Genomic DNA, 24,122 nt, shown 5'->3' on the forward strand with positions numbered 1-24,122 from the left:
TCATTTCTTACAAAATAATGTATCCTATTCATCTTGCGGCTGAGCAGAATACGACCCCCTCTCTCAGCTTCCGTGTAGACACCGTACATATTCCCCCATTGCACCACAGTAGAAAAATCCACCGACAGCAAAAATAAAAAACCTTCCACACCACATCACATCGCAGGTGCAATACAGATACAGATACACAGAAAATTTCTGCTTTTTTTTCTCATTTTATAATTTTTTTTCCTCTTCACTCCTTTTATTCTCTTGATATCATGAACCAACTCTTTAGCGCCTTAAACACTGTCACCTTTCGCCCATCTGAAGAAAGATCAGCGTGATGCGGTGAGGAGGATGGTGTTCGGTCGCTAATACCACTACCGGGCAGTATGACTGGCTCCACCTCTAATGTGACCAGAAAACCAATCGGCACGAGTAAAATAAAAGTAACAAATGAGATAATTCTTGAAACTCCAATCGACATATTCACATTCGAGTAAAGGGCAAAGAAGGTATACCACGAAAGCATCTCCAGCAGTAGTGCCACAATAGCTGCAATGGCAAAGGGTTGAGTAGATGGAATGCGTGGGAAATTAGCCAAAATTCGTAAATACAGTAGATTTGTTATAATACTCACCAGTGACCGCCACCAGCTTAGACGATCTAAGATAAGAATAAACGTATGTATTGCTAAAGCAAAGAGTATCATGGTATGAAGAATTTTCCTCGTTCGTGTAGGGAATTCCTCAGCAAGATCAGCAAGATACCCAATTGCACAAGCAAAACTAAACAGAATTGCTACACCGATGAAACATGACATGAGAAAAGTAGTAATTTCAAAGGGTCCATAACGCATATAAGGTACACTGTTATAGATATCTGAATAGTATTCATAATTGTGACCCATCTTTATTTTTTTTTTATTCCTGGCTCCAATGATTTGTATGAGAGACGAGTCCCCCAATTGGTGAATACTATATAATTTATTTCCTTTTCCTTTTCTGATACTTTGTCTTCGTACACACAGAGATACACTCAGTTACTCAGTCACTAACAGACCCGTAAAAAAAAAAAAAGTAAAACAAATAAACAAAAGAGTACCCCAAACTTTCTCTAGAAGAAAAGTGATGATTATTTTCTTTCTTTCTTATATCGGATATGCAAAGGAAAAGAGAAGAAGAGAAAAAAGGAATAGAAGATGAACATTCCTATTATTCTAAGAAGAAGCAGAAGCGCAAAAGAAGAAACGATACATAACAACTCTTTTCGTTATGTCAATAATAAAAAGAAAAAATAGATTGTATTATCTTCTTAATCGTTTAACAGGCACACCTCTATTTTCAGTCCTTAACCATCAACAACAATGTCAAAACTCCACCTCCACAACCTCTCCATCACTTTCCTTCCTATTCACTCCTGCGTTTGTTTTTGCTTCTGTTTCGATTTCTTTTTCTGTTGTTGTTGTTGTTGTTGTTGCTGTTTTTGATGCATGTGTTCTTATAGCTCCCTGTTGTACCTCTTTCCCTTCCTCAACGCAAGGTCATTTCCCCTTTAATGGCCAATCCGCCTCAATCTCCGCCAGTCCATCTTCAATGTTTAGTTTAAATGGACCAGGCGCCACACGTGGTGGACGAATGGCGAGACATCGCAGTGTGCCGGGCTCTGATACCAACAGCACCGCCTGTCCAGCCACAACCGGTTCATCCTCCAAACATCGTGCCGTAATAAGCAGAGAAGTAGCATCCATATTATTATTATTATTATTATTATTATTATTATTATTATTATTATTATTATTATTATTATTATTATTATTATTATTATTATTATTGTGATGAGTATTCATATCATCATGACTAGTACTAGTACTAGGAGGCATTTCACTGCGGACTCGAACCAACATGGTGTCTGTGTACAAACTGGATTCGGCAACTCCAGCGAAGAGTCCATGGACCACACGGGCCAAAACGGCTTCAACAGTCGCCCGTAGTCGTACATCGCCTGTATGACTGATCTGTCTAGCCGAATCGGCATGAATCGTAATAGACTCCACATGCACTAATGTGCGGTGGGTAATATCCGTTGGTGTATGCGTTGTGGTGGACTCCGCATTTGTAGTAGTGGAAGATGATGAAAACGAAGAAGAAGGGGCGGGATGTAGACGGTGTAAAGTAGATCGTAAGACTATATCATGCACGGCGGCGCGGTTCTGCAGTTGTTGTAGAGGGACAGTCACAGAAACATCAATTATTGTGGGTTCGGGATCATACATATAACCGCGACTAACACAGAGAAAAGGCGGTGGTGTTGGTGGGAATAAAGAGGAGAGTTTTTTATTGTTGATAGTACCGTATTTGTTCTTTTTGCTCCCTCGCTTTGATGATACTACTCGTTTAACTTGCTTGGTCATTGTTCTTCAGCTCAAACAAAGAAAGTCACTTACACATAAGAGCTAGAAATAAATAAAAGAAATAAAGTAAAGTAAATGAAAGTAAAAGAGTGAATTAGTGAGTGGATAGTGTCTATATTTATATAAATGACAGTTTATCTAAATGTTATAGTTCGCCTTTGTTTTCATAGAATTCTTTTCGTTTTTCTTTTTGTTGTTCGTATCGTTCAGTTCAAACCAATCCCAATAGAGGAAGAGATATAAACGCACAAATACACACAAATATATACAAAAACACACACATACACAGAGTCATGAAAGGTACAATTAGACAAAACGAAGCGAACATGCAATTAAGAAGGTAAGGGAAAAAATTTTTAACATGCAAACGAAGAGAATGAACCTCAAATAATATTGTATGAGCACGAACTCATAACAATAAGAGGAAATTGAAGAAAAAAAAAGAAAATGTCTTATCCAGTGCTATTGAATCTATCAGGGATAAAATAAAAGAAAGGAAGGAAGAATGGAAAGAGAATAGGAATAAAAACACCAGCGCTTTTCACCAAAGAAGGGAAAAAAAAAAAAACTTCTCTGCTCTTCCCACACACACACACAAACAAAGATACATACACCCTTTTCGTTTGTTTCTTTTTTTCCTCTATTCAGGCATCTATCTGGTCTTCTTTCTCTCATATATCTATATATTTATATTTATATTTATATATTTATTTATTTATTCCTCTTTCTTCTCATCCTAGATACCTCTCCCTCTCTTTTCTCTCTCTCTCTCTCTCTCACATACATACATACACAAATATAAACATCACCTGTTACTGTGTAGCAACATATACATATATATATAACGTATATATTTCCCTTTTAATATGAATATGTATTTATCCATATGCCTATAATGCATATAACATTCGTTCCGTATCTTCACCACCTTCTCCCCATATTCACCTCTCCCCTCGCACTCCGCAGTCCCGGGAGTCCCTCCACAGTCACCTGCCAACTCCGCAATGCACAGCTGTAGTAATCATGCGTGAGTGGATCCCAAAACATATCAAGTGTGGGACTATAGAACAAATCACTCTTATCATCGTAAAGCCAATCACCAGCGCCTTCTATCTGAACACCAAGCTCCACCGCGGTAAGATATGCCGGACTCCCCATATCTCCACGTACCATGCGCAGCAGACGGTGAAATGCAGGATTTCGTTTGTTGCTATGACCATTATTATCATTATCATTATTATTGTTATTATTATTATCATTATTATTATTACTATTATTATTATTAGTATTATTATTATTATTAGTATTAGTATTAGTATTAATAGTATTCGTATTAATAGTATTTGTATAAGTACGATTATGATGATGATACGTTTCAAATGTGGGAGCTGTTGCTGCTGGTGGAATCATACTATTCTCTGCACGAACAGCATCCCTACTCCCCTCTCCACGATTTTGTGCCCGCTGCTCCACCAACAATCGTGCCGCGTAATTATATATAGATTGTAGATACGAATACAAACACAGTGTCGTAATACACGCACAAAAATCCAGACAAATAGCCGCAATGTAAAGATTATATCCCCAGCTGTAGCGCACTCGGCAGACAGGGGCTCTGTAGTGCAGTGCATTGCACTCCTCCCGATCACAGCGGGTGTAGAAGTAAAACAATACACAATTCGTAATACCACACGGTATTGTGGCGGCGAGAAAACACAACGCCACAAGTGAACTTCGCGAACGTGTTGGACGACACGTCATGCGTAGAATGACAATAAGCGCCCCAATACTAAATATAAATTGCACAATTCCAAGAAACCACATTGCCCCAATGTATCGTTGTACAAAAGATTCCGATACCTCGCAGACCACATCATGAGTAATTCTATCCCGTATAACACGGGGGTAATTGGAACTAGCAAGTTCAATACAAATACCCGCCAATCCCTCACGACAGGCAAAGAAAAGTCCAAGTGAACGGTGATGAACTTGATACTGCATTACAAACCACTCCGTTGTACCAACACCAAGGGTGTGACAAAAGACAGATGGTACAAGTAAGCAGAGAATAAATGTAATAAAGCGGTAAAATATGTTTACATTATTATACTTTAACTGTTTGTATAATGCCAAAGTTTCAGCCTCTACTCTATTGGATCTTTGCACTTCATTAAGGCGTACCGTACTAAATCCAAGACGATGTTGAATTAGTAATTGAGATGGAATTACTGTAGGTAGTATAGGCTCAAACATTGATAGATTCTCATTAACTGTGCTAATATCATGCACCGATGTTGATGGTTCATGACAACCCATACCGCTATTCGACGCCATGGTTAATAGAAAATAAATAACACCTACGTCGTTATTATTGTCTATTTGTCTTTTGTTTTTTTCTGTTCCGGACCCTTTTTCTTTCCCTTTTTTTTTTTGCCCGCCCCACCACAAATACCACTACCACACCCAACCGTCTGATCTACACAAACAGAGAAGCGCTTACAGTACTTGAGCTGATAGTGCTGGTATTGGTAGTGGTGGGGTGTTAGAGGGGGAGGGGGCGTACAGCTATACTAATAAATACAAAAAGAAAGAAATAAAGAAGCACAATAAAATATACATATGAGAATATACAGAGAAAATAGAAAAAAGGGGATATATATATATATATATATATATACCCACTTCCAACGGTGATAGACCTCTAAGATTATTTCTTTGTTTTTATCTCATTTCTATGGTGTGTTATTTCTGTTATGATCATTCTGTAAAAACCACATATAGAAATATATATATATATATATATCCAAATATCTGGAGTGTTATGGTGAAACGAAGGGAATAAAAACAATAGAAACCATAATAATAAACCCAAGAAACTCAAAAAATAAAAAAAACGTAAAACATAAAAAGAAAAGGAACTCCCTCTCAAAAGGCAATAACATAAATAAATAAACAAAAAAGAAAAATAGTATTCATATTGAGAGAAATCTCTTCTCTACATCTCTTTATGCATCATTAACCCATACGTATTCCCAAGTATTGAATGACCAAGTAGTCAAATGCTTCACCAACAACAGAGAGAGGCAGAGGTGTTGTTGTTTGTGTATTTTCATGAGCAGAGTGATTATTACTATTATTATTACTCTCACTAGCATCACCGCAGAGAAGCTGCCGCAGTATAACCACACTGTACCCTCGTGTGTCTAACAGTTCTGTGAGAATTCCCGTTACTTCCATACGATCTGCACTGTTCAGTTGCGGTGGTATTGTCCATAGTGAAAGACAACACAACGTCTCATGCAGCAGATAGAAGAGATGTCTAGCAACGGCAGAGAGAGCAGCAAAGACAACTGCCCTACCATCTGTATTATTATTATTATTATTATTATTATTATTATTATTATTATTATTATTATTATTTATATCATCATAAGCTGCATGAACAATACCACTGAGGGCCCGAAGTAATGGGGGCAATAGAGCCATAAGTGCAGTGGTGGCCTCTTCCACGGCGATAAATGTTTTATTCGCATGACTTCCACCACCCAGACGCTCGTGGATCCAAATAGGTGTGAGTTGAATGAGATACTCCGGTACTACACGGCGAATAATTACAGTTGCTGCATTTGTGGCTGGGATTGTGGTTGAATATTGCACGGAATCCATAGATTGGGATAGAGCATACATATTATTATTATTATTATTATTATTATTATTATTGTGTGGAACTAGTGGGCAGCACGACTCCAATGAATGGAATGCTGCCGTATCTGTAGACTCTTTCCCCACTAATGCTATTCCTCTTGTGGATCTTTCTGTTGATTCTATTCTTCTTCTTATTGTTTCTTCTGCCGATATATTTTCCTCACTCGCCTCTGTATTGATATACGATGTGGAACACTTGGATGAAGTATTCTTAATTATACCCGTCATTGTTCGGCGTTTCTGTTCAATCGCTGTTAATATCTTCTCTTCGTGTGGAAAAAAACGCTCCCGCAGTTTCTCTGCCGCCTCTGCGAGAAGCATAGCGTTTGCTTCGTGTAGTGCAAACCACTCCCGTTGTCGTGATACACTTGTGTAGATGCGATAGAGTTGTACTTTTAACTGCGATGTTAATTGCAATTCTTCTTCTTTTTCCTCTTTATCTTCTTCTAATGTAGATAATGGCAATATGGATATCGCATTAGTAGTAGTAGTATTAGAAGAAGAAGTATGAGAAGAGTGATGTGGACTCCTATGGATAGAAGGACGTGGGGGATTCGTTTCTATTCGTTTCTCTCTTTGTTGCCTTTCTTGGGCTATCTGCAAAAAGGTACGAGGATATGGATGCATTTTTACACAGATATGTCTAAAATAAATACATTGGAGTGGATAAAAATAGGAAAAAAGAAAAGAAGAATCACATGATGCCACAAAACAAAACAAAAAGCAAAGAAAAAAAAAGCCCAAAATGTCCACGAAAGAAAAAACAATGCTAATAATAATAACAATGAAAATCATGACATAATAATAATAATAATAATAATAATAATAATAATAACAGCCATATCACAACGATTAGAGCAAAAAAGGTGAAATATAGATAGAAGGAAGAAAAGTGGGAAAGAATCTTCTATTCATATCACCAGGCAACATCCATTAACCCAACATATATATATATATATATATATATATACTCACACACAGAAAAAAAAACAGACAAAGGGAGATATAGATAGATAGATAAGGAAAGTAAGTCAGTAAGTGAATGAATGAGAAAAAAAAACACACCCCAATATGCAATTTTGGGTGCTATCATCCTTTTTTTTTTGCTGTTGTTGTTTTTATCTCGCAAAGCCAAAATGCATCAAGAAGAGAGAAAACAAAAAAAAGTCATCGCACAAAAAAAAATTGAAATGGGCTACAATTTACGCGGGGATCCAGAAAAAAAAAAAACTAAAAAAAAGACTTAGAAAAAAAAAGAGATACTTCTGTATACTCTTTCTTTATTTTCTTCTCTTAACATCACTCTTTTTTTTTGTTCTTCTTCTTCCCTTTTTGAAATTGTTCTATTTGTTTTTTCTTTGTTATTCTTCCCTCCTATACATTTCATTCACTTCTATTCTGGTTTCCTGATATGTACACCTCACCCTGTGAACAATTGCTGAATACAGGTACAGCCATATAAACAGCCATGTTAACACACACACACATAACAGGAAGACAGTGAGAGAGTGTGTGGGGTGAAAACCTCACGTACATTAAGATATATATATATATACAGAGATGCCAAAAAAAAAAACAGATAAAAAAAAAGAAAAGAAACGAATTGATTTTTTTTTGCTTTTTTTTTTCTTTTTTTTTCTCTTTTTCTTAAAGAAGAAGGGGCATGTACCCTACCTAGTTCAGAAATATACCGTGTAAGTGTTTCTCCCCCAATGGTTTTCCTTTCTTTTTTTTCTCTTTCCCCCAAATAATATTTCTTTTATTTTTTATTTTCCCCCTTTCTTACTAATGTTTCCTCTAATGAATCGAACGCTAAATCATCAGATATTCTCACACACCGACACAAAAATAAACAAACCCACATATATATATATATATATATATATATATATATATATATATATATATATATATAATCTCATCTGAGCAGACTCACCCCCGCACAACCCCTCAGTCTGCACTTCCACTATTCATCTTCACTTAATTTCCACTCACATAAACACACAGTCTTTCTCAGTCTTTTCATCAATATCAATATCATTAATTATCATCCATACCATTAATCCTTTACGCCTCCTCTGTACGTTTCTTTCCCTGCGGCAGTTGGGCGTGTGGGTACTGTGCATGCCATGTCCCCTCCCGCACCTGCGAGTAGTCCCAATGCTGCGCACACTCCTTCGCCCACCACACCCGCCGCATCATCGATGTTTCTTTATTATTCGCCACATTCGGATAAATCAGCGGGGCGAGGGCCCCACCAACGCAGAAGCCCAAAACAGAGAAACCAGAAAAGGTGCTGAATAGCACAAAGCCGGTATTCCGGCGGGAAACGACGTAGTAGGAGCCGAGAAGTGTGGAGAGGGCGGAGACGGTTAAGGCGGTGGAGAGTTGTTTGCGCCGCACCCGCCACTGTTCGCCCCACACACCGCCCTCCCGCTCAAACCGCAGCATATCCTTTGGGTACATCATAGGTAAATCACATACCAGGATCTTTCCGTCCTTGCCTGACATTGTATATATATATATATATGTATATGTATATATATACGTATCCTCTCTCTTTGCTTTGCGATGTTCTCCGCGTTGATAATTCCTAATAATAATAATAATAATAATAATAATAATAATAATAATAGTACTAGTAGTAGTAGTAGTAGTAGTAGTAGTAGTAAGAAATAGTTGTAATACCTTGTTGTTTTCTTTTTTTTTTTCTAACTGAATTTTACCAGTTGGTAGTAAAACAAAAATAAAAATGAAATAAAAAAGAGGGAGGAAACATGTGTCGAATGAATAAAGTAAAAGAAAAAAAAGAAATACAGTGAACCGAAGATACCCTTCTTCAGTAGTTAAATGATTTCATATGGTTACCACTCTTCGTTCCATCTATCCCTCCTAATATTGGGTCACCTTGATCCTTATTGTCCCCATCGTTCTCATTGTACCTGTATGTATGTATGTATCTCCGCCTTTCATTGTACCTAAAATAAAAAAAAAATACAATCATCATCGTCCCACCCATAGTGCTTAATGGGTGAGTACATATCCCACATAACACGAATACAAAGGCGAAAAGAATTATACATACTATACGAACATACAAGCAAACATGGACAAATAATGAGAGTTAGGTGTAGAGAAATTATTTTATTCCTTTTAGTCTCCTTCTTACTTAGTAATCCACTGGATAACACTGATACCGTAAACCGCAATTACAGCTATAAGAATGTAAGAAATTTACAAATATCAGAATTATAAACATATATATATATACCCTTCACTTGTTCTTCTTTTTTTGTCGTTTGCTCTTAGGCCTGTTACCTCATTTTTTCCTCCCAATTTCCTTATTTATATCTTTATTTATTTGTTTATCTTCCTCTGTTCTCATTCACATCCCCTCTAGATACATCTGTTCTCTGATATCCATTCATCTCTCTTTTTTTTCTTTCCTCTACTGCACTCAATCCATTCTTTCTGTTTCCCCCTCGCGAATGTAGCATACAACAATAAAAAAATGAGGAGGGGAAGGGGTGGTGGGAATAGTAACAGTGCAACCCAGTAGGTATTACTACTACTACTACTACTAATGGTGCCGATTCCAAAGATGAGACTGTTTTACGGTTTTGGGAGGAATAAATGAAACAAAATAAAAAAAACAAAGAGCAGGGAAAAATTTCTTAAAAAACGTAGGGGAAGAAGAAAAGATAGTGTTTGTAAGGAAATGTTATCTCTCTCCAACTCACACCATCATATCGGTGTTTTGGTGGTTTGATAATGCTATGCTTTCATTTACAAGGTTTCGGTGTCATGTCAAACACACATTGTACGTCACTTCTAACAAGAGAAACCTTTTCGTAGATATACGTAAGTAGATAAACCTTTTTCTTTTCCTTTATTCTTTCTGTCTTTCCTCATATTAAAAGCTTCATTTCATCTCATTTTTTTTTTCCTTTCTCCACCACCATCATCACACATGAAGACAAAAAAAGGCTCACTCCAGGAAAAAGGGGAATAAGAAAAACACGCACATATCCTCTTAGACGTATGTAATACATTTCTCTCTCCTTCATTCCCTTTTCCTCTTTCTCCCTGTATCTGTTTATCCCAAATATATATATATATATATGGCTTCTTTCCTCCCAAGATAAAAAAAAATTTGAAATAAAATTGGAATAAACCAAACGCAGTGGAAGCCGGACAATGTGCGTAAGCTCTAAGACAGAAATTATTTAACAAGAGAGCATTTTAGTTTCCTCTTTTTTTTTTTTACTTATTCCTTTCTAGTAGCGGCGTCGAGGTGGGCTGCGGCTGCGGTCTCGTTCACGTTCACGCTCACGAACGAAGCGTTTAGGGCTGCGACTGCGACTGCGGCTTCCACGTCTGCGGTGATGACGTTCATACGAGTCTGAACGGGAACGTGCCCGACGGCGGTCGTTGTAGTAATCCCGGCGATCATTGCGTCTGTCATCCCGTCTGTCCATAGTGTTATTATAATCCCGGCGATCACTGTTATTGTGATTATTAGGACCCCCACCGCCATAGTAGTGTCCCCGCCTGTCGCCCAAGCTGTTATTATTATTATTGCTTCCCCCGTAGTGTTGGTGGTAGTTGTGGTGGTGCATGCCGTGGTGTGGGCGGTATTCGCGCTGCGGGTGGTGGTGGTGGTGATTGCCGCCGCTGCGACAGTCGCGGGCGAGGTGTCCGGGTCTCCCGCAGTTGCGGCACATTTGATCCACCGCGCGGCACTGCAGGGCGACGTGGCCTTCTTTATTGCACTTGAAGCAGCGCTGGCGCTGGCGGCGCTCGATCTCCACGCGGGTGCCGTCCAACTCCTCGCCGCTGAGGCGCAGGGCGGCCGCACACGACGTCTCATCAGGGAAGCCGACAAAGGCGAATTGTTTCTTTTCGTGGATAAACACATCGACTGCCTCACCGGCGGGGGCGAAGAAGTTGCGGATCGCTTCTTCCGTTGTGTTTGGCGGGAGACCCTTGACCACAACTTTACACTCCAAAGCGTTTTCACGCGGGCCATTGCGCTTCCGCTCCACCTCAATCGCCATGCCATTTATCTCCCGACCACTCATCTGCAGTGCGGACTCCACGGAGTCGGCGTTGTCAAATCCCACAAACGCGTACCGGCGGCGTGGCTCCAGGAAGAAGTCGCTGATAGTGCCAAGGGGCTCGAATAACTCACGCAGCTGCTGCTCCGTTGCGTTCTCAGGGATATGGCGAACGGCAACCTTAAATTCTTCACGGAAACGGTTGCGGGAATCACGTGCATCGGCGTCTCCCGCCTCGCCTGCATTCACATTACTCGCCTCCTTGCGCTCTTCTCCAGATTCCCCTCCATTTTTTGTCTTCTCCCGCTCTTGGGGATCTTGTTGTTGCTCTTCTTGTTTCTGTTGATCTTCGCTTGATGGCTCCTGCTGCTGCTGTTGTTGATCAGCCTCGGTGGCTTTTGACACCTCCAGGATGGCGCCATTCTCAAACTCCATGCCGTTCATGTTAAGGGCCTCGTTGAAGTCGTCCTCATTCTCGAAGGAGAGCGTGGCAACTGTGGAGTTTACTGTGCATTCCGTCACTTCGCCTACGCGGCTAAAGAAGTCGCGAACAGAGTCCACACTGGTTTCTTCCGGGAGTCCTCGCACCCGAATTGTGTATGATGGCATTTTATTTTATATATTTATTTATATAAATATATTTTTTTCTTGTTCTGCCCAGGAAACGGTTCTGTCGCACTTTCCGGTATTGCAGCTTGAACGCGCGTGTCCTTTTTTGTTGTTCTTGTTATCGATCCTTGTAAAAAAGATTCGGTCGGCCCTTTTCCTTTCGTCTATCTGTGTTGCTAAATAGTCCTTTTTATCTTAGCTATTTATTTTCCTTTCCTTTACGTGTGTACTCACTCTCTTACTCTTTTCACCTAACTGATCGACCCTTTCAAAATTTTTATTTTTATTTTGTTTCCTTAACAGACACACACGTGCGTATACTTCCGACTTTGCGTATGTGTGAATGTCTCGGCGTACTGGGTACTCTTATGTCCGGAGTCGTTATTATTTTAATCACCATCATCACAATAATCATACCATCATCAGGAAGGATTCAAGGCAGCAACCAGTTTATATGTGTGTTTGTGCAATTGGCAATAGAGTGCATACAGTACATTACAAGTTGATCAAAGAAGTATATGTTTTATTTATAAATATACATATTTTTTTTGTGGGGTATTTTTCTGTATTTCCCTTCCTCCCGCATTCACTCACCCTGCAAATGAAAATATTGGCGTGATGTAGTAACGCGTGCACCCGAGAAGACATTTAAAAAAGAGAACATTCCGTACCGTTCATGTATATTATATAGTTTATTCCAAGCAATTGGAATTGACGGCTAACGGACGCACATTTTAATTACTCACTATATCACAGATACATTATCATTATCACTCATTATACATATATGTATATATATATATATATATATATATATATATATATATATATATACATCATTTATAATTATCTCGCTCGTAAAACCGTTTTCCCTTTTGTTACTCTCCACCTGATGAACCACGAAAGAAATTACAAGAGCAGCCAGGAAAACAATAATTAAAATGACACGAATTCTGTAAGAAACATATAAACCTTTCACTCACTCACTCACTTTCTCTCTCTATCTCTATCTATCTATCCATCCACCTCAAGAACTTCCACCACCCGAGCTCTCACAGCTTAGTGATCTTGTCTATCCCACCTAGTCCGACTCTACACATATACAAGACTATCCATAAAGTAATATACATATATATATATATATAAACTTCATCCTCACCCCACTTGTTTTTTCTCTTAGAGATTGTAGACCTCCATGAGTGTGAGAATACGAAGCCAGAAATTGTTATAGTGCGACAGCGCCTCTCGGAATTCAAATTCTTTCTGGTAATATCTACTTCTTCTTCATTACATCGCCCTTCAAATAGAACAAAATAATAATAATAATAATAATAATAATAATAATAATAATAATAATAATAATAATAATAATAATAATAATAATAATAATAATAATAATAATAATAATAATAATAATAATTTCACTCCTTTTTTCTTCATAAATAAGTATATATATATATATATATTCCTTTAACTCTTATTTTGCCTTTTTTTCTTTCCTTTTTGGGATTCGTTTTGACTGCAACGTTGACCCAAACACACACCTATAAATAGATGAATAGAAACATATTAATACTGTTACACAGAATATGATTAGCTTACTTATCTTACTGCTCTATCGAGGTTTATACAATAGATTCACCGCTATAAGTAGTGAAGAGCAGGAAAACAAAGAAAACAAAAATGAAAGGGGTCAGGTTCCTTAGTCCTAATAATCAAAAATAAATAATTTTCTTTTTCTAAAAAAAAGACAAGGATCACCCAATATTCATTTAAAAACTGCAAATCTTGACAAAAAAAAGAGAGAACTAAAGAAAAAATTCAAATGCAACAATTCATTACGGGCAGCGTCGCCGCATTCCCAAAAGAAATCCCTCTTCCTCTTCCTCAGCACTAACGGCAGTGAACGGTTTTCTCCATGGCAATAATTTAGCCAGCCATTGTTTTGCTAATACCTTCCAGTCAATTATACGAGTGGTAAAAATCTCCTCAAACTCGCCATGCTGATGATGTAGTTTCTTCTGTGAGTATCGCACCAGCAGATAATCCAAACCCTGACTATTGTATGTATTACGTTCCTCATCAAAGCGTGTGGGGTCTTTAATATAACGTATTTCTGTTTTACCCAAAAAGCCAACATGAATTTGTACTCCATCCACTGTGAAGTTTAACATTTTTACATCTATCGGTTCTTTTCCAAATACATCAGAAAAAACATATTCTGACCAACGACCAGTTGAAGGATTTTTTGCAGTCATAATTCGATGTGTTGCCACAAATGGCAAAGCCAAAAGTGCCAGAAGTCGACGTTGAAGTGAATCGTATACAATCCTATCATTGTTATTAGTATCCACATACGATGCATATGGTGAATAATGTATTTTTTGAAATCGATTCACACCATTCATTCCTGCATAGGCATCAATAAACACCGTAATGGAGGTATTCTTCTCAGTTCCGTTTAATAGACGTTTATATAAACAGGAAGAAGAATTTTGTATATCATTTTTAATTTCCTGGTGTAACTGCTGTAGTGCACGGGCACCAGGATAGTTATACATGCTTATATGTAGAGATATCCCCACTGTTGCAAGTTGTAGTAAATACAACATTAAAAGGAGTAAAATAATACCTAGTTTTTTACCAGCATAATGGTTTCTTTTGGGGTCTTCAGATTTTATTTTCCTCTCCGTTTTCTTTACTCGCTTGTTTACAGAAGAGGTTTGATTGATGACTTTCTTACTAGGAGCAAATGCATACATATTCCATGTTCCCGCAATCGCGGAAGCTAATGAGGCTAAAAACCATGGAAAGACAAGCATACTAAATCGTAACTCTTTATGTGGAAGAGTACTATAGAGGGCAATAAACAGAGATGCTGGTATTAATAATACCCGATATCGTATACTCACATCTATCCAAAGCGGAAGAGCAGTTACTTTTGTAGAGAGTCTCTGAATTGCCATACGTCCTCTTCGCCAGTGCTGTATAGGAAACCACGCCAAACCCACCATAAGTAAAAGTAGTGGAAAATAAAGAATAAAAGCACGTGGAAGTAGGTGCGAAATGTAGGCATGTGCTGGTGATGTTCCCCAACGCCATGATTGATTCTCCGCAGTGTTAAAGAGTAACACAAGACTCTCTGGCCACAACCAACGTCCCCAGAGAAAACTATCCATGCCTACACTACACAATAGCGCTACCGCCAAAGCGGTTAAACCAGTCAATACAGCACGCAAAAGTGTAATATCACGACGAAGAAGAAGAAAAAGTGTATATGGTACTAAAAGTACGATAACATCACATCTAAATATTGCAGCTGCCACACAAAGTATTGCGATGGAGCGATAATAGTGTTTACGTAATGCACATCCACAAGCAAAGGTACAAAGGATAAGACCATAAGTATTGGGTAGTGGTCGAGTGGCATAAAAGATCAGATGAAATTGTGAAATACACAATAGGAAAAAAACAAAGGAGGGTATACATCCTCCAAATTTGTCTTGAAGTTTTGTATGATTCATAGACATACTCTCAGCAATATCAATGCTGCTCCCAACATACCACAAGGAACTACAAACCAAACCTCCAAGAACAATCCTACATGCATGTGAAACCAATAACGGGTACTGTAAAAGAAAGACTTCCAATGCAAGATTTCCAAGCAAATTATCAGGAACAGAAACTTTTTGTAATATAAAAGGTAAAAGTATCGCAGTAATAGGTTTAACGAACAATATAAGAGGTACAAGAGCAAAAACAACAGTTAACCACGGTCCAAAGAAACTCCGTGGTACAACCCCTGGAAACGCAATATGATCTCCACAAGCAGTAGTACGGCAAAAGATAAAGTCGTGTAAAGCCTGCATGCCAAAACTCTCCTCTACTTTTGTGTAAGGGCACATAATTTCAGCGATAATAACGACAGCACACAACGCCGCGAAAGAATACCATCCTTGCAACTTCATTTACTCAGTACAAAGAAAAAGAAACCCTAATGCTCTCACTAACCACAAAAAAGAAGGAAATGAAAACAAAGCAATACATAACCTCACCAAACAGATTACTCAAGTTAACATGAGAACATATGAAAAACAATATCGTGTATGCAGGAAAAAAATCACAATGGGAGAAACTCAGTGAGAGAGTGTGTGTGTTTAAAAGAGCGAGACAGAGAGAGATAGAGAGAGAAAGAAAAGTCATCCGGTGACGAACCAAGAGAAACAACAATTCAAAAAAAAAAGAAACAACAACAAAAAAAAGTCAACTCGGTTTCTTTATTCTAACACACAGCAGACAAACACTTCAGGTTTGCTACCCATATTGACGTACAGGAATGTCCTCGTTTCCACGGTATCCGCCGTAGTCACCGTCAACACCCCTCTCTTCCCTATCTCCACCAGCAAGCAGCACTCAACTCTTCTCGTTAAACACACTCCAACAGTTCATATCGGTACGCGCGGAGGATGCAAAGACGTATTCAGGCCAAACGTGCGGTCTCACGACTGCATTTCTCTTTCTCTCCGATGAATGGGCTCCACGGAGAAATGCAATGCCAAATTAGAACAGAAATGCACCAGCAAGCATGCTCAGCGCCAGATGCATTCTGGCCTCGCACGCACATCATCCTTCAAAGTCTCCCGTCCCTATTCAGCATACATACACACACACACGCACACAGAAAGAGACAGAGAGAGATTCTTCGGTGTACCCCTCCTCTTAACAAAGGGGCACACAAGTGGCGGAGTACGGGAGACCCAACAAGGACACCTGGGCATCACAGTCAGCACTCACGCGGCACTGTACACGCAAATAGAAATCAAACATGACACAAAAAAAGGTGATGCACCCCTCCACTACATGCCTCACACCCCAGGACACACAAGAGGAAGGACAGTGCTGGAGGGAAGAGGGGGCGGCGGTTCTGGCATCTTCAGTACATCCCAGCGACCAGCTATCAAGCCTAAAACACACACACAACAGCATGTCAGTGTGCAGCACTGTCCCTCGACCAGTAAACTTCGTTCTCCATCTTCCCATCATCCATCTGGTGACTGCGCTCAATGTCGGGAAGGCGGTGGTTCATGAACACCAACTGCATCTCTTCCAGTGTCATGTCCTTCAACCATCCCCTCGCATTGAGGTAGCGCTGCGCCATCTCACGCTGTTTGAGATCCTTGTGGTACGGACTCTTCGGGTGGCTGGCCTTCCACAGGGCGTGCATAAGATTTGCATCACGCAGTCCCTCTTCAATCTGCGCCTCCGTGAGCGGTGTCAGGTTGGGACGGTGCAGCCGCTCGATCAACGGCGCCTCCTCCAGCTCACGCTGCTTCAGCGCCATGTACTGCTCCATGTGTATCTTGCGGTACTTCGCGCTCTCCTCCGCGTATTGCCGCTCCGTCACCCCCTTCACCGGCGAACTGCCAGGCGTGTCGACGCCAATGAAACAGACACCCATCCGCCGGGCCTGCCCCACAACGCGGCGCACGCGTGTCTCCAGCAGCGGGTACTCCGGCTTCCCCCAATTCATCGGCTTCATCTTGGCAATCTCGTACGCCATCTCCAGTGTCATCATCGCGCAGTAACAACCACGAATGGGTACCGGGCCCGTCTCGCGACGCCTCTTTCGCAATGCACGCAAAATAAACCAAGCCGTTGGTGGCGGTTCAATGCAGTACAGGTAGGTCTTGTCAAAATAAACTTGGATCCGCACAATCAGCTCCACATCGTCCTTGAAGTGTGGCTTCGTGCGGTCGTTGAATGCCTTTGCAAAGTCCATGGCCTTGAGACCAAGCTTCGAGAACTCTTGTCCCACAGGCGGCCCTGTCGCAGCTTTCCCTGCCTTGATGAAGAAGCGCCAGTTATGCATTACCCGTTTCCCAGGAAAATCCGGCACCGCGAATATTTCCTTCCCCTTCGCCAAAACAACGGAATCCGGCAGGCGGTTTGAACCAGGCTCAACGTTGACCGTCTTTGGCCGCGCCTTCAAAAACAGTTGGACGCATCGGTGAAGCATCTGCAGACTATTTCCACCACTCCCTTGACTCAGCGCTATACCTTCCCCTCCTACCTCTTACACGCAAAGGGGATGCAGAGCAGGGTATACAGCAAACCACAGCAGGAGGCTGCCATTAGCCACAAATACACACACAGAGGTTGAACAAAAAAAACAAAACACACATAGACAAGCATAGGCATAGTAAAAAAAATAAGAATAAAAAAGAAACAATAAACAAAATACCAGACCAAAACCCAGAATTCTCGGGTTTTTTTTAAATATTGCAGCCCCACTGCACGCAAGACACCTAGTCTAAATGGCCTTTCCGACCTGCATTATGCACCGCAGCATCTCGCACCTCTTCTCGCTCGTGTCACGCCCCACTTCAGACCTCATCCGCTGCAACTCATCCTCCCGCACACGCCGCAGTCGTTCCTCCAGCTCCTCCGGTGCCACTCCAAGAGACGCCGCGTGTCTGTCCAGACCAACGGCATCTCCGTGAAAGTTCCTCCGCTGGTGGACGTGCCGTGCAGCCAAGTAGTCCAGGAGCCATTCCGTCAGAGACCCCGGGACCTCCCCAGCGCCACCAGTGCTACTACTAGTACCGCCACCACAGCAGCCACGCAGTGCCTCCCGGAAGGCCTCGCCGTACGCATAGCGGCCACAGTGGCGGGCAACCCGCTCCAGCGCCACGCGCTCACATTCCTGCTGCTCGTCAGCCCCCACCGCGGCCCACCGCCGCAGCGCCAGCGTTGCGTTCATCACGTCATTCTGCACAAGGTACGCCGTCACAAGGACACGGAGAAGCAACGACGAGGGCCCCAACTCCGCCCCCGGCAAACTACACTCAAAGCCTCCGCCACGCGCAGGACATCCTCCGTCCTCCGCTGGCAGGCGTAGGTGAGCAACGCCTTCTCTGAAGCATGCATCTACCACAACTCAAGAAGTATCCCCCTAACCTAGCGAAGCAAGGAGCACCCAGCAACAGGGCACCAATGTGCGCAAAGAAGAGGAACACACATCTCGTCAAGAACACAGACTCGGCAAATCAAACTCCAACTACAAAAACATCATCAACAAAAGAAAAAAAAACGTAAAATCCCTTTCTTCCAGCAATAAAAACTTTCACATAACAGCACATTCACTTTCTACTCCCTTAACCATAGTGTTTCATGCGGTGGCATCATAAAAGGGAGTCCATCCGGCAGAATACCCTTGGCATTCGAAGACTTCCCGATGCCGTCCCACAGGGCCTCAAACAACAGTTTGCCACCAGCCTCGTTAAAATGGAGGCCGTCAGAGAAGTAGTCACACCACGGACCCTTCGAGTACGGCATTGTATCCGCAGAGTCACCAAGAAACACCCAAAACAGATCAATAACAGTAACATCACCGTGCGCTTCCTCCTCTTCCGATCCCACTTGAATTACGGCATCGCGGTATTGTCGCACCGTTTCAAGACTGCGATCAGCTACAGTAGCTTCAGGCCGATACCCCTGTATCCGCTTGAGTCGCGCTTCCTCGTCAATGGGTGGAGGTGTAAGAAGAAAAATACCACCCACAGGAGCCGCATGTTCGCGCACCAAGTCGATGATCCTCTTCAGATTCCCTTTAAACTCTTGCAGTGGCACGTGATGAGCAGTTACTGCAGCGTCGTTAGAACCCACCATCAGCGTAATAAACAGCGGGCGACCAAGTTGTGATGGTAACAGATGCTGTCGCCTTGTATCGTCTACCAGTATGTCCAGTATCCATCGTGAGTTGTATCCACTTAATCCACGATTCAAGACATCCGCACGACGAATATAGCAGTTGCTCAGGCGTGACACCCAGCCAGAGAAGTAGCCCTCCTGCGTTAGTGAGTCACCCAAGAGAATAATGTGCCGCATGCCTCCGTAGCTATTTTTGTCAATACAGGGAACGGGGCAAAGATGCAGAAAGAGAAAAAAAAGAGAGAGAGAGAGGAGGGGAATATGCAGAACATACAGAGAGAAGTACTGGGGAGTATTATTTCATAGAATAGGTGTTTTAGTGAGAATTATTCGCGTAGATATGAGAGTCCACTGCTCTATACAAACAGCACCACTACTTTGTTTTCCCCTTTGGAATTTAGCACTGAGATTCGAGAGAATGGCTTTTTGCAACGGTCCCGAGAGAATAATAATCATAATCATCATCATTTTTACTTTCGAGTGCAGCGGCAGAAATCTCCCCATTGCAGCTCCCGTGTTCTTTTACTTTTTCTTTCGGAATGCGAGCAAACAATGTATGCACACGGTAGTCCCGGTAAGATGGTATCGTGGGTGACGCACCAAGAACATAACCCTGTACCGAAAGGAACAGCAAAAGCAGGACTAGGATGCTGAAGGAATTAAAGAGGAAGGAATTCCACAACTCTCTAGTTATCGCAAGGTTGGTTGGTTTTTTTCGTTTTTGACGGCTTGGAGTCTGTACAAAGATTAAAGGGTATACTGTAAATTGGTATTCCAACATATGCAAAAGAAAAAGGGGCTGCATTTCCTAATTAAGAATGCGTCCCATCAGAAAACGGTATTAAATTCATACCGAAGAATAAATAAAAATAAAAAAGAAAAGGCAGTTTAAAATATATATATATATACCGTTTTGTCTTTTGATATTTTTTAGTGATCAATTTCTAGGTTAATTCTTCCCTCAAATGAAATTCGCCTAGCGATGTCAAGTAGCGGTCCATAAGATGTTCTCGGAACATGTATTGAGAGATAAACAGATGATGCATCACAATGTTGCCCACGGGCACCTCTACAATGCGGTTGGTCTCTGGTTTCCACGGTGTAGTGAGCATAAAAACACGACCTGGATGATGCATTTCTTCTGTTATATCCGCCGTACCATTTGAGCGTGCTTTTTTTGTTACATTTCGTGTTTTTGACATCACAAATGCACTCAAACGATCAAACGAGGAACTAATGAATGCCAAGGCACTATTAGAAGAACTACTACTGTTCTGCTTCTCATCCTCTTTAGTCGTCTTTCCTATAGTAACAACAGCAGGAGTATTAGTAGTCTGTGTATCATCATGCGTTATTTGTGCCGCAAGACGGTCAATAGAATTAAGTTGCAGACGACAGACAGCATCACAGCCACTCACAATAGACCAAATTTGTCCTTCATACGACCGGGCTGCTGGCATTGTAAGAACAGGCATTGGGGCAAATGCAATAACGCGTAAACGACTGGTTCCCTCTTCACCAAACACCTGTTGGTGTATAGCACGAACACCAAATAAAAGAGCCACACCACCACCAAGACTATGACCTGTTACGATAAAATCATAGTCCGGATATCGCTGCAAAAGTTCCATAGTTACACTGATCCCTCTATCAGGAGTAGGGATTCGCTTACCTGTATCCGTATTATTACTTTCATCAGTGTCATTATTATGGCATACCTCATTTTGAAAGTTAATGGGGTCGTTACCATCACTGTTTTGATCATTCCTGTTATTATTATTATTATTATTATTATTATTATTATTATTATTATTATTATTTTGGGAAAATACCACACCAGGTGTTTCCTCCACAGCACGATTATCAAAAATTGCCGATAATATTCTTACAGCCCCCGCGTGGGCATAACCACCACAGAATGGTTCCCCATACGCACACACATCACTAAGTACATCCCCATCACTTAATGTTCCTCTAAACGCCCAGACAATGCGTCTTGAGAGGTGGTCAATGAGGATACAATAACTCGGTTCTTCTGCATAATGCGACCATCGTGAGAGTTTCACGGATGAATCCGGTAAATTAAGTGTTGCTGCCACGGCTGCGTCATTTTCCGCTTCTGATGCCGTAAGAATGTCACGCCGTAAACCACGCAACATCACGCCCCAGAACGCAGAGCTGAGAAATCCCTTTTGATATGGCAGTCCATACACGGCGGTGGCGATGCGCATGCCGTAGCGAATAAACTCCATCGTTGGACCGTTAACTCCCTCCACCTGTACAAATTCCGCATCCTTAAGTGTATCACAACAGAGTTTGTATAACTCTTCATGCCGTTTGTTAATAGAAAGAATATTGTATGGGTTCAGTAAATATCGTCCAATATTAGGATGACGGTTAGAAAAAAGTTGAAGTAAGGTCATAAAATCACGCAGTATATTTGCTGCTTTTGGATCTTTAAATACATATAGTGAAAGAAAACGTATTGAAGAGGGGAGATCTGACTCTTCAGCTACAAGTTTCTCATTAAAAGATTCTTTTTCTTCCTCTGATGCTACAATACTATAAGTGTTAGGATCTAAAGCGTGAAAGCATGCTGGGTGTAGTGTGAAATTACATGTTACACAACAGTACCCCGGTGATCCAAATCCCAATGGAGTAGTTAAAGGAATCCCCATTGAATTTGTTTTGTTTTTGTTTTTATTAGCGTCATCCTTGTCGTTATTTTCTGTTTGATCTTCAGTATTTTCTGTTTTATTTGCTTTAGACACTAAAAGACATTTACTACACGAAGTTGGATAATAAAATGTGGTGGGCATTATACGATGTCGGTGATGCAATTCACTAACCACCGCAGGTGTAGTTTTGGTACCCTTATTAGGGGAAAATGGAAAGTACCATGGGGTAGAAGATGTAGTTGTACCCTTTTCTATATTACTATTAGCAGTTGAAAAGGACTCATCAACTGTTAGATTTAGTTGTTGTTGACGAATAAAATCTTTAAATGACATCCACATCTTTACACCTGCTTCTGGTAAAACGGATTTTACCTCTTTTGGCTTTAATCCTGCAGAAGCCTCATCATCTTTGCTTTGAGTACAAGTATTACTAGTAGAGGAAGTATTGGGCTTGGTACTCATATCTCTCCTGGAGTTCATCCTTTGTAGTATATATATATATATATAATTGTTTACTGTTGTTTGAATAACTCAATACAGTTCTTCTCTCTATTATTTGCGTGTTCAGTATCAATAACTAACCTTTCTTCACACACTCTCTCTCACTGTTTCTGAACTTTGTGTTACCTTACACTACCAAAATAAAAAGCAGAGAACATACGAAGATAGACACATAAAATAAAGACCAAAGAAAAAAGGAAACAAATGATAACCCAGTAGAAGAAAATAGAGGGGAGGAAAAAAAAACAGTAGGAATGCAAAGGAATAAGCATTATCCTTTTATAGAATAAACCAATATAAAAAGAGGCATTGGAGCAATAATAGAAACGAGTCTAAAAGAGATGGTTCACATGAGATACAAAGAAAAAGAACGAAAAGAGGAGGAGGAAATTGTCATTCTATGTTCTCAGATTTTCTTCAATGACCAGGTGCGCGTTAAATGCACCAGTATATATATATATATATATATATATATATATTTCTTTATATTCTCATCTCTCTACTTATTTCCCCCTTTTCCTGACACAAGACGGTGATGAGTTTCGGAATCCGAGCATGGTTGAAAATTTTCAAAGATTTTTTTCTTTACAATAAAAAACAAACGTGGGGCAAAAAACAAAAAGAAGAAAGCAAAAAAAACAAGCATGAAAGCCAAAAAAAAAACAAATGAGAAGAAATGAAAAGAAAGAATCAAATCCTCAGAACAATAACATCATCACCACAACCCACAAATAATATATATATATATATATATATATATATATATATATTAGTTGGTGGTAGCAATACTATTCGGCATCTCTTTCTTTCATTCAATCTCACTCCATTTTCCTATTGTCCTATCAACAACCAACTCAAAAATGTTCCCCGCTCAAACAATGCACACAAGAACGACAGCAGCAGTAGTACTCCCAGTACAGGATACGGTATTCTGAAATACAAATATCTATTCCAAAACGACTCATCCTTGTTGTCCATTCCACCCCTTGTAGACATTATCATCGTGTTATTACTATTACTACTCCCACGACCCATACTTGTCACAGGTAACGTTTCTGTATTCCCTCTAAATAAACCTCCTTGCGAGCCATTATTATTATTATTATTATTATTATTATTATTATTATTATTATTATTATTATTATTATTATTATTAACTCGTGTAGTATTAGATGGAGATGATGGGTCCACAGAACTTGGTGTTTTCTCACGACTTCGCACAGACGCCGAGGGTGAATACCGCGGTGGTCCTGCCGGTGCTGTTCGTCTATTTACATCCATATGATTTGTGTGTGGGCGTGTTTTGGGCACTGTGGGTGAAAGCGGTGGGAAGTTAGAGCCACCGTTATAATTATAATTATTATAATTATAATTATTTCTTTTCTGCGGTGTACCAGCGCCAGGAGATTCTTCCATGTTTTCTAACTTCTCTGAACTCATCCGCATGACGAGTGAGTCCGGGACGTT

At 40.5% G+C, this 24,122-nt stretch overlaps 12 protein-coding genes across 12 annotated transcripts in view; all 12 read right to left on the reverse strand.

Moving 5' to 3' along the window:
- Positions 1-244: 244 nt before the first annotated feature.
- Positions 245-892, reverse strand: LSM04_002424 (Transmembrane adaptor Erv26; the record flags this gene model as incomplete). Its single annotated transcript, XM_067333735.1, has 1 exon — positions 245-892. The coding sequence occupies one exon, from the start codon at positions 890-892 to the stop codon at positions 245-247; it is 648 nt and encodes a 215-aa protein (XP_067189413.1).
- Positions 893-1,525: 633 nt separating this feature from the next.
- Positions 1,526-2,395, reverse strand: LSM04_005570 (uncharacterized protein; the record flags this gene model as incomplete). The annotated part of the gene is made up of 1 exon (XM_067333736.1): positions 1,526-2,395. The coding sequence occupies one exon, from the start codon at positions 2,393-2,395 to the stop codon at positions 1,526-1,528; it is 870 nt and encodes a 289-aa protein (XP_067189484.1).
- Positions 2,396-3,316: 921 nt separating this feature from the next.
- On the reverse strand, positions 3,317-4,729 carry LSM04_004220 (uncharacterized protein; the record flags this gene model as incomplete). The annotated part of the gene is made up of 1 exon (XM_067333737.1): positions 3,317-4,729. The coding sequence occupies one exon, from the start codon at positions 4,727-4,729 to the stop codon at positions 3,317-3,319; it is 1,413 nt and encodes a 470-aa protein (XP_067189455.1).
- A 681-nt stretch (positions 4,730-5,410) lies between these two features.
- LSM04_002208 (uncharacterized protein) lies at positions 5,411-6,727 on the reverse strand (the record flags this gene model as incomplete). The annotated part of the gene is made up of 1 exon (XM_067333738.1): positions 5,411-6,727. One exon carries the CDS (start codon positions 6,725-6,727, stop codon positions 5,411-5,413), a length of 1,317 nt encoding a protein of 438 aa, XP_067189408.1.
- Positions 6,728-8,167: 1,440 nt separating this feature from the next.
- LSM04_008205 (uncharacterized protein) lies at positions 8,168-8,611 on the reverse strand (the record flags this gene model as incomplete). The annotated part of the gene is made up of 1 exon (XM_067333740.1): positions 8,168-8,611. One exon carries the CDS (start codon positions 8,609-8,611, stop codon positions 8,168-8,170), a length of 444 nt encoding a protein of 147 aa, XP_067189527.1.
- A 1,766-nt stretch (positions 8,612-10,377) lies between these two features.
- On the reverse strand, positions 10,378-11,766 carry LSM04_000740 (RNA recognition motif domain; the record flags this gene model as incomplete). Its single annotated transcript, XM_067333741.1, has 1 exon — positions 10,378-11,766. One exon carries the CDS (start codon positions 11,764-11,766, stop codon positions 10,378-10,380), a length of 1,389 nt encoding a protein of 462 aa, XP_067189386.1.
- A 1,838-nt stretch (positions 11,767-13,604) lies between these two features.
- On the reverse strand, positions 13,605-15,734 carry LSM04_007936 (GPI mannosyltransferase; the record flags this gene model as incomplete). The annotated part of the gene is made up of 1 exon (XM_067333742.1): positions 13,605-15,734. The coding sequence occupies one exon, from the start codon at positions 15,732-15,734 to the stop codon at positions 13,605-13,607; it is 2,130 nt and encodes a 709-aa protein (XP_067189523.1).
- Positions 15,735-16,753: 1,019 nt separating this feature from the next.
- Positions 16,754-17,782, reverse strand: LSM04_003794 (Ribosomal protein L11; the record flags this gene model as incomplete). Its single annotated transcript, XM_067333743.1, has 1 exon — positions 16,754-17,782. One exon carries the CDS (start codon positions 17,780-17,782, stop codon positions 16,754-16,756), a length of 1,029 nt encoding a protein of 342 aa, XP_067189446.1.
- A 294-nt stretch (positions 17,783-18,076) lies between these two features.
- On the reverse strand, positions 18,077-18,693 carry LSM04_000495 (uncharacterized protein; the record flags this gene model as incomplete). Its single annotated transcript, XM_067333744.1, has 2 exons — positions 18,077-18,589; positions 18,628-18,693. The coding sequence occupies 2 exons, from the start codon at positions 18,691-18,693 to the stop codon at positions 18,077-18,079; spliced, it is 579 nt and encodes a 192-aa protein (XP_067189381.1).
- Positions 18,694-18,912: 219 nt separating this feature from the next.
- Positions 18,913-19,653, reverse strand: LSM04_003793 (SGNH hydrolase-type esterase domain; the record flags this gene model as incomplete). Its single annotated transcript, XM_067333745.1, has 1 exon — positions 18,913-19,653. The coding sequence occupies one exon, from the start codon at positions 19,651-19,653 to the stop codon at positions 18,913-18,915; it is 741 nt and encodes a 246-aa protein (XP_067189445.1).
- A 767-nt stretch (positions 19,654-20,420) lies between these two features.
- On the reverse strand, positions 20,421-22,616 carry LSM04_007299 (Fungal lipase-like domain; the record flags this gene model as incomplete). The annotated part of the gene is made up of 1 exon (XM_067333746.1): positions 20,421-22,616. The coding sequence occupies one exon, from the start codon at positions 22,614-22,616 to the stop codon at positions 20,421-20,423; it is 2,196 nt and encodes a 731-aa protein (XP_067189515.1).
- An 870-nt stretch (positions 22,617-23,486) lies between these two features.
- Positions 23,487-24,122, reverse strand: part of LSM04_003229 (Major sperm protein (MSP) domain) — a gene marked incomplete at both ends in the record, with an annotated part of 1,407 nt that continues 771 nt past the window's right edge. The window contains one exon of the mRNA XM_067333747.1: positions 23,487-24,122. This exon is cut by the window's right edge and continues 771 nt beyond it. Coding sequence (XP_067189431.1) covers positions 23,487-24,122 — 636 coding nt within the window.

This window comes from Trypanosoma melophagium (genome assembly GCF_022059095.1).
Source record: "Trypanosoma melophagium isolate St. Kilda chromosome Unknown ctg30segment0, whole genome shotgun sequence".
Lineage (NCBI taxonomy): Eukaryota > Euglenozoa > Kinetoplastea > Trypanosomatida > Trypanosomatidae > Trypanosoma > Trypanosoma melophagium.